The 10,000-nt window shown below is 37.0% G+C and overlaps 2 protein-coding genes across 2 annotated transcripts in view; one reads left to right on the forward strand and one right to left on the reverse strand.

Annotated features, from left to right (window-relative positions):
* The first annotated feature begins 603 nt into the window (after positions 1 to 603).
* On the forward strand, positions 604 to 5,494 carry LOC122262129 (hydroxysteroid dehydrogenase-like protein 1). Its single transcript, XM_043030070.2, has 7 exons — positions 604 to 864; positions 1,677 to 1,799; positions 1,965 to 2,075; positions 2,367 to 2,587; positions 3,029 to 3,158; positions 3,294 to 3,391; positions 3,958 to 5,494. The coding sequence occupies exons 1-7, from the start codon at positions 672 to 674 to the stop codon at positions 4,060 to 4,062; spliced, it is 981 nt and encodes a 326-aa protein (XP_042886004.2). The 5' UTR covers positions 604 to 671; the 3' UTR covers positions 4,063 to 5,494.
* Positions 5,495 to 5,716: 222 nt separating this feature from the next.
* Positions 5,717 to 10,000, reverse strand: part of LOC122262128 (BRCA1-associated protein) — an 18,137-nt gene continuing 13,853 nt past the window's right edge. The window contains exons 8-13 of the mRNA XM_043030069.2: positions 9,545 to 9,688; positions 9,048 to 9,162; positions 8,644 to 8,823; positions 8,169 to 8,303; positions 7,651 to 7,764; positions 5,717 to 6,467 (exon numbers count right to left, since the gene is read on the reverse strand). Of these exons, the coding sequence (XP_042886003.1) occupies positions 6,312 to 6,467; positions 7,651 to 7,764; positions 8,169 to 8,303; positions 8,644 to 8,823; positions 9,048 to 9,162; positions 9,545 to 9,688 (844 nt within the window). The 3' untranslated portion in view covers positions 5,717 to 6,311. The remainder of the gene's footprint in view (positions 6,468 to 7,650; positions 7,765 to 8,168; positions 8,304 to 8,643; positions 8,824 to 9,047; positions 9,163 to 9,544; positions 9,689 to 10,000) is intronic.

The following is a 10,000-nucleotide window of genomic DNA, read 5'->3' on the forward strand; positions in this document are numbered from 1 at the left end:
ACTGACCCGTAACAACCCGGGACTATCTATCTTCAGCGACTTTGGATGATAACATTTCGTATTTTTTCCCAATTATTGACTAAAGTGTTTAATAGTAACCCTGTGGCGAATTGGTAGCCGGGGGCCATGTGGCTCGATGGCCTTGAGAAGTTTCCTTGCGATTCGTCAATGGGGCGTTATGCTTCGTTCATACCATCAGTCACAAGCTCACTTATTCTCTTGCTACAGTACTTTATAGTAGGCAAGCAAATATCACGGTCAACAAATTTACCATATTAATTTGCAAGGTAGTTGAGGACTTGGGCATTTTAATTCATTTAATTCAGTTTTTCCCTTGTTATGATTTAGATAACAAAAATACTCTCTCGGAAGATGCTTACGGGACTTCATTATTTTTGCAGAGTTTAATATTTGCGTGGAGTATTCTTTAGACGTATATATTCACATCTAGTCCTATCTCTATTTTTACTAACCCTGGCCTGAGTATCACCCCACCACCCCCACCCCAATCCCCACCCATGCACGGGACAGGCACCCGAACCAGAACTGACATTATGAAAACGGATGCTATGGAACGACAAAGATACTAAAGATAACACAAACATCATAATGAACGAAAAGTTCAGAAAGCCAAGGCGCTGCACCAGTGGCCGTTCAGAGATAAGACGCAAATGTCTGACTCCGAAGGTTTCCAGTTTTTTCCAAGTCTCGGGACCGAAATGAATATCGTAACGTTCCTTGGCCTTCTCACGGCAGCGAAGTTCCTTGCGAGGCTCGCGTGGGACGTGGTCGTTGGTCTGAGAGCGCACGTGTGGTCTAAGCTGTGGAAGAAGGACTTGGTGAAAACGTACGGGGAATGGGCAAGTAAGTGTAAAGAAAGTGCAAACATAGAATTTTATATATAAATATATATATATACATATATATATATATATATATATATATATATATATATATATATATATATATATATATATATATATACACACACACACACACACACACACACACACACACACACACACACACACACACACACACACACACACACACACACACACACACACACACACACACACTTACTTGCAAATCCAAACACACACGCACCCACACAACACCCACACCCATTTCACCCCTCCCCACACGCACACACTCCCTGTCCCTGTCCCTGTCTCTGTCTCCGTCCCCTGCCCCTGCCCCTGCCCCTGCCCCTGCCCCTTTCCCTCTCCCTCCCCCCCCCCCTCTCTCTCTCTCTCTCTCTCTCTCTCTCTCTCTCTCTCTCTCTCTCTTAGATACTCTATTCTAGAGGTACTTACCTTACCTTGCTAGTATTTCCATTTTGATGTAAAAGCACAGACTTAGCTTTAGTTCCTACTATAACGTTCTTCATTAGTACAGCAATGTTTGCATAAAGATGAAATAAAATCAGCCACAAAACGAAAGAAATACCAAAACGTAATGTTTCAAGTGAGACTAAACCTTTCAGCAGACGAGGGTTTGATACTGTGTGCAATATATAACTTTCCAAGTATACCCAATATTAATTTTAATGTTGTTGTCTAAAAAGGATCTAGTCCGACTTGAAATTTCATATTTTAGTGTACCTTCTTATTGATCTTTTATTTACAAAATAAATCTGGCATGAATGAATTGATTAACATGTACACAATTTTCAGTTGTAACAGGATGCACGGACGGAATTGGAAAAGCTTATACATTCGAACTGGCAAAGAACGGAATGAACATTATTTTGATATCTCGAACTGCAGAGAAACTACAGAGTGTTGCTACAGAGATTGGTAAGTTTTGGGAGTTATTTTGAATGAATTGATAAATATATGAACTGAAAATTTGGTGATCTAGTAGTCTGATACAAATTCCAGTGTTACAGATAATAGAGAACTGATTTACTTGGCTAACTATCTAAATTGAAGTCATTTAAACTCTTTGAATTGGGCTTACAGATAAAAAGTATGGAGTCAAAACTGAAGAAGTTCAAGTAGACTTCAGTTTAGGAAAAGAAATATACTCGGAAATCGAGAGACGGATTGAAGGAAAGGAGATTGGCATCTTAGGTGAATATTAAGGAACTTAGAATTGAAAAGTAGATATATAAGTAATATAATGTTTGCTGTGTTGAATATTTTAAAATGAAGGTGAAATATTTTGTTTTTGCTTCTTCATATATACAATAAATGTCACTGTCGAAAAGTTATTAGTCACTATGCATATCATGGCTGAATCTACTTATTAGCTTATCACTGTTTACTAAAATAGTGAGCTTCAGCTGGTGCTCTGAATGTAAATATCAGCAAGAACCTGACACAATGTTTAGTATTTCATGCCAACGTTTCCATCTCTCCTAGTGAACAACGTGGGAGTTATAACTCCACACCCGATGAGTTTCGGGGAAGTCAACGACCACATTCTTTGGAGTCACGTTAATGTGAATGTTGCATCTCCTTTGGCAATGACCAAGATCATCCTCCCTCAGATGCTCCAGCGAAGAAAAGGGGCCATAGTCAATTTGGCTTCCATAGCTGGACGATGTCCGATTCCCCTCCTGCAGATTTACTCTTCTTCCAAGGTGGTTTGTTGATGTTGACGGAGGCTAGCAACTCCTTAGATAGACTTTCTTCCTCTCTTAACCAAATATTTTCTGCTACTTTTCGTATTCCAAGTTTAAAATTTAAGAACATGACTCACATTTAAAATAGGATATAGGAGTTGCTCTTAATATAATTGCATTATACCTGCTGTAAAAGACCCCATTCGCAGGAATAAGTTCCCAGACCATATACAGTCAACTTTGTAATTAAACTAGGGCCTTATTTTATGGGATACGTCAACTTAGACACTTCTGATTAAATTCTGACATGATTGTTTAATCATCCTAATAAGCGTAACTTTACTTTAAAAAAATATTATCTCCGTTGCTTAAAGTTGCTGGAACTCAACATCTCTCACTGAATTCAGATTCCTGACTGTTTCTGTTATATAGTAAAATATTTATTTCTTCTTTCTCCAGGCGTTTGTTGATTACTTCTCTGAAGCTTTGGGAGTAGAATATAGAAGTTCAGGCTTAACAGTTCAGACCATTACTCCCAGTTATGTATCGACCAACATGACAAGCTACTCTGAAAAGATCTACAAGCCAAGTAAGTTTATTAACAGGGATTGTTTACATAACTAGTAATCTATAGTGAAAAACAAAAACAAAATGTATGTAAGTGAACATATGTAAACTATGATCTGTCATCCTGACACTTTCCACATTCCGTCACGTCAACTAGGTCTGGCTGTGCCAACCGCTTCTAACTACGCTGCTCATGCCCTGGCCACTCTGGGATATACCAACTACACTACAGGCTATTGGACTCATGGAATTTTGGTAAGGATCATTCCACCATAGTCATTTTCATCAACCTTACTATCTTAGCATCTTATCTTGTTAATTTTTAATCATTTGAACTTGGACTGATACTCATGTGCACACATTGATGCCAGGTTTATGTATTGTCCACTAAGTTTTGTTCTGTTTTATCTTATTTTTATTATCATTTCTATTTAATAGGATTACCTGATATTAGCTGTTTACCCAATTTCTTTGAATTTCTGGGAAAAGCTTTTATTTCTATTACTATTATTATCATTATTATTATTATTAATACTAACAGTATTATTAATATCATCACAATATTAATCACAATAATAATGATAATAAAATGAAGAACTTTTTTCCCCAAAAACTGTAGGAATAGGGTAAACAAGCAGGCCTACTAATTGATGCTTTGGTGAGTGACCAATCCCTGGTGGAGTCACCCTTTTGTAGAAAAAACAAAAACAAAACCATCATGGACAGTGCACGTATATCTACACTCCTTGTGTCTGATGGCTAATGTTTTTGTAAAATGTCATACTTTCCAAAAGAGGTAGTAAACATTGTTGATATTACAGGCTTGGATTCTTGACAACTTTGCCTCAAGGTGGTTCCTGATGAGATACTTTAAACTGCATAATGAAGACCTGCTACGGGACATGAACAAAAATAAAAGAGAATAAGTGAGCAAGAAGTCAACATCATGGGAAAAGAAAACACACTATTTCAAATGCATAGAACAATGCAGATGAATAACAAACCAAATTTCAATCCGTTGGGGGATAGATTTGCTTACCCATGCTCCAAGATGAGTTTTATTTCTGAGCGAGGCAGCTTCAGCAACATACCTTGATTTTTCCCACATGCTTTTAGTAACTCATTGTAGAGGTAGAGCCATTTTTGTGTGTTTAACTGTTTTTAGAGACTTATATGTCATATCACAGGATCTATCAATTCTTTATACTCAATTTGATAGAAGTATTGCTATTCTAGATCAAAAAGCAACTTTATTTTTTTGTATTTGTGTGCTGTTACTAACGAACATGAAACTTATAACCATCCAAAATGAAGATAATATGAAGAGTTTTGACAGTGAGTGCCACAATAAAAGGCATCCCTACTGGCACATGGGCACATTGGGCATGGTTCGAGTCACCTTTCTCCTCTCGTTCTGCCTGCTCATTTTTCATCTGCGGTAGTTTAGAGCAGGAGGTCGGGAACTTGCAATGTACCATCACTCTATAGAAATAGTGCTTGTTAGAGACCGTAGATGGGTGCCATTCAAGGCTCTCACTCCTGCTGGTGCTAGAAGAAAGTGGTGCCATCTAGGTTTTGGATGTGAGTTGAAACCCATTTTGCTTAATATTACGGCAGTTATAATAATTATGAGCGCTATTGTTAACATTAAATCAATCATTACTCATAGCACAATATGATGACATAGTGATCCAAAATCTCCGAATGTCAGGACGCCCATCGTCAGGCTAGAGCTCCTGCACCATGCATGATGAAAAAAGTCACCCAGTGTTAATGGGTTAAACCCTAAATGATGCATATATCAAATTTAGCAATGCTCAAGTGAAGACATGAAAATAATTGCGATATTCAAATGTCATCATATTGATTTTGATGTGTAGATTCCAAAAATGCAACTCATTTTGCTGTGTGGATTGAGTGCGAGTAGATGAGGGTGATTGATCTGTGGATTTCTTTGTCATTGTCATTTGATAAAGGTGTTCCAAACACCCACAGTTTGACAATTATATCAAATACAGATAACAAGATTATTATACTCAGTACCTACAACAACTGATATTTGCACAACTTAGTTCATCTTAGTCGTAAAGAAAAACTTCATTGGAAAATAATTGTTTCTGAGCATAATTTGTGACCTTGACTAGGGTGGTTAGGGGACTTGGGACCAAACAGGTTTACAGTGTATTTGTGCTTGCATATGCTTGTAGCTCAATCATGAACTAACAGACAATGAAAACTATGGCTTTGGAAAATTATCTGTTAAAGTTTTCTATAACAGTAAAATAACTGATTACTTCTGCTTTATCCATTTTCAAAAGTGGCTATGCTAAAAATTGCTCTCAATAAAATATGCAGAAACAGCTTAAGCTTTCAAGTATACCACTTTCAGTGTTGTTATATATATCAGTAAAATCCTTTATCAATATTTTTTTTATGCATTCAGCCATTTTTTTTTATACTATATGGGAAATAAAATATTCAATAAGGGCTCAATTAATGATTTGTTTGAGTAATTACTAGTATTTTTTTTATATAATTTGCAGAAAAATGAAAGATTAAATGTAAAAATAAAAAACTTCAGACCACAAAAATAGTTTTTATTAATTCATTTGTAATTGGAAATAACATATCAAGTCATGATAATGATATTACTGAAGAAGAAGAAAATAATAACTGGGAAAAGTTGTATTTACAATTCCCAAAAGGTGATTATAATGATATGCTAAAAGGAAAATATGGAAGAGTTATATTTACAATTTTCATGTACATAAATGGAACATTTCAATATTCTTTTGTTTATAATGAGATAATGTTTAATTGAGATATCAGTCAGAACACACATCTATGATAAATACTTCCTTTCTCATCCTAAAAAATTAAATCTCATAATCATATAAGTAATCATTGTCACACAACCTAAAAATTCCAAGAATAATTCTTGTTGTACTCAAAACAGATATGAAACCCCTTTATCACTGGAAATACTGACTAGCATAACAGAATCTCTAAACTTAACCACTGTTCCCTCTCTATGTAAGTAATATTAATAAAATAAAAAACAATAAGAAAAATAAAAACAATTTTATAGGGAGTATCTTTTCATAACTATCCTGATCATCTTGTCGAGTTGTCCCAAACTCGAATCTCAAAAAGAGAAGGAGGCTTTTCGTATTCTTTACTTCCGGTGCTTCCGTCTTGCCCCTTGAGGCTTCGAGGTCTCATTTGGAATATAGACCTGCCCACCCTGGAGCTCTGGGTTGCAATTGACTGTGGAGAGGGCCTCAAGGTGGGCCATCACGTCGCTGACTTGTGACTCCAGTTCGGATATTTTCTGTGGTGAATCAAAGCACTTATTACTGGTGTTGTTTTGTTAGCAAATACGCAAACTCAAATAAACAATGATGCATGCATGCCGGCATCCATTCTATTTCAACAACAGAAATAATGAAAGTACTCATATTTTCTGTATTGTTTGGCTAGCAATTAATGTAAACTCAAATACAAATGGATGCGCACACACACACACACACACACACACACACACACACACACACACACACACACACACACACACACACACACACACACACACACACACACACACACACACACACACACACTCAAAACACACACTCACACACACTCACACTCACACACACTCACACACACTCACGCACACTCACACTCACACTCACACACACTAACACACTGAAAGCACTGCACTATGTACATTGCATTACTTGTAACGCCGTATCTGAGAACAGCTAATTAAGTTCTGTTATACAATATATATAATTGTATATACATTCATATAGCTGTACTAGTTATTTCAGTCTTAATGTCTTTGTTCTATACATATATATCTACGATTCTCACGGGCCGCCCAAGCGCGCCACGCGCCTAGCCTTTTTCGCGTCTAAACAGTACAACCACTGTACTCAGAGGCCCTACTCTACCGAACCATATAAAGAAACAGGCCCCACATTGACGTTACGTAGGAATTCATATGACGTCATGTAACAAGCCTGAATATAAACGCTCCCCTCGGAAAGTCTCACCAGACAAGGGGGACACCGAGGGAGTTTCCATAGCTCCACTGTACCATTTGCTGCCCAAGAATAAACCCTGTTAACCTGAACTTTCGTCTTGACTTCTCCTCGCTACCACGGTGTCACCCTGACACCTTTACCTGAGATTGCTGAACGAAACTCTGTCAAGAAACGCCTGCTGACCGCACCACTCGGCCACCTTACACACCCACACACACACACACACACACACACACACACACACACACACACACACACACACACACTCACTCACTCACTCACTCACTCACTCACTCACTCACTCACTCACTCACTCACTCACTCACTCACTCACTCACTCACACTCACACTCACACTCACACTCACACTCACACTCACACTCACACTCACACTCACACTCACACTCACACTCACACACACACACACACTCTCTCATGCCGTCCTAAACACATTTCTGCTACTTACCTGGTCCTTCTGCTTGACCACACTTTCCAGCTTTACGACCTTGGCTACCCACTCCTGTTTGCCTTGACGCATGGACAGGTTTAGCTCCTGCTCCGTCTCCAGATCTTTGGTGACCTTGAAAAATATTCAATAATGTGTGAAGAAATCTCATTTGATCCTTGCTTTTAAATCTGACTCTAAATTGTATCTTGAATTTAAACTATTGTTAATTTTATTCCATAGCAACAATGTGAGATGATTGTAATATCTGACAGATACACTACTAATTGCACTGGATTATTAATCCCAAAAGGTCATGCGGAGACACATTCAACCTGCATCAATATTCTGCAAAATGCTAAAAATTTAATGAAATATTTTCATGTATTGTAATATAGATTTTTATCTGTAGATTCCAAAAATACAACTCATTCTTATGTGTGGATTGAATTACAATAGATAGAGATTGTTTAGTGCATTTCTGTATCACATAAAACGGTGCATCCTTTTAAAGGCTATTGAAATCTCATAGGACTAACCTTTGATAATTTATTGTTCAACTGATTAATCTTCTTATCAAGCGAAGATTTTTCACGCGTAACAGAAGACAACTCTTGTTTGATTTCTTGCATTTCTTCACTAAGTTTTTTTACAGCTTCTTTTGATTCTTCTGCCTGTGAAATGTATATATATCATTTTTCAATCTGCTGGAATAGTGTAATATATTCCTTTGAAATAAAATGAGAGAGGAAAAAGAAAATCTGCCAATTCTGCAATATGTTAAATCTAAACATAATAATAAAATCAAAGGATGTTTAAACAAACAGAAAAAATGTGAAAAGTAAATGAGGCAACAACAACAACAACAACAACAAAAAAGAAAAGAAAGAAAGAAAGAAAGAAGCACAAAAGTTCAGTGTTTGAATTCTCATAGTCATGTCATTTCATAGGGAGGCTTTTTTACACAGTTTGCCCTTTAAGACCTCCATTTGCTTAATAAAAATAATATACTACCTCACGCCATGCTTCTGCTTGTGCTTCCGTTATCTTGTTTTCAAAGTATTGTCTCTGCGACTCCAGCTGTGAGGAGAGGAGGTGCGTGTATTCCAGCTGTAGTGCTGTTAACTTTTCTTCACCTTGAACCAACTCCTCCTTTGTATCTGATACAGGTGATGTCCGTTCGTATGAAACAACCTGCAGAGCATTGCACTTTCAGTGTGGGCATTGGGGGAAAAAAAATCTAAAAATCTACCTCTATTACTGAAATACGAATGTGTGAAGTAAAATATGAAAAGATATATATCATGCTAGTGAAAAGAGAGCCAGGTTTTAATTTCTATCTTCTGTGAATGGAAACACCTTAATCTTTCCTATAGGGATGTTAAAACTTTCTGTGATTAAACCAATTCTTAACCCACCTTGCCATCTCCTTCACTTTGTAATAAGCGATGCACATAGTTATCTCTCACATAATCCCACACTCTGTTGTTGCCGACTTGCAATGAGAAGAGGTGGTTGGTCTCCATGAAGTGTCTGCCAATATTTTAGCCACATTAACTCACAAAGAATTTCAATCAAAGGAAAAAAATCTTTCTCAAATGTTTTGCTACTTTTAGAGAAAAAAGTCTTAAAACTTTAGGTTGAACTTCACTAACTGGCATTCATTGGTCTGGCAACTTCAATGGTTTCAGGAAAATGATTTGGATCTGGTAATGAACTAAACCACTTTGGCACTGACATTCAGTAGTTGATGTACTATATTAACTTGGATCACTGATATTTTACCCAAATAATGAGTAATACAGGGTAGAATACACTTTATTTTAACTTTAATCTTCACCAGTCCAAAAAGGTCTGCAGCTAATGTCTGGTCCCAAGCCTGCTGGACTATTGTAATGAAGGCATAGACACAGACCTGTGAGCATGCCCTCCAACATAACGTCCACATCCAACATGACCACATATTAGGCAGATCCACAGGGAATCAGCTGAGCCGCATAATAAGCATCGTTGGTCTGGCGTTTCCTCTGGTGTCTGGCAGTACCGGCAAACTGGACAGCTGGAGGCAAAAATAAGCTTATTAATAAAAAGTAATCATTTCCACTACTTTTTAGTTATTTTCTTAGCACAGCAGCTATCTAATATCAATCTTTCAAACATTCCTCATTATGGCTTACAAGTTTCAATTTCTTACTATCAATCTCAAATATCTCTCTATATATTTAATCATAAATATAAATATACACATAAAATAATTCTGGATATCTTACATTAATCATACAGTTCATGCGAGAAATGCTTATCAATCACCATAGTTTCCCCCATTCCAATGCTAAACTACTGACAAAAGTGAATAGTAGAACACTGTAGC

The sequence above is a fragment of the Penaeus japonicus genome, unplaced genomic scaffold, assembly GCF_977035675.1.
Source record: "Penaeus japonicus unplaced genomic scaffold, GWHDUDI00000001_assembly GWHDUDI00000016, whole genome shotgun sequence".
In the NCBI taxonomy this organism is placed as follows: domain Eukaryota; kingdom Metazoa; phylum Arthropoda; class Malacostraca; order Decapoda; family Penaeidae; genus Penaeus; species Penaeus japonicus.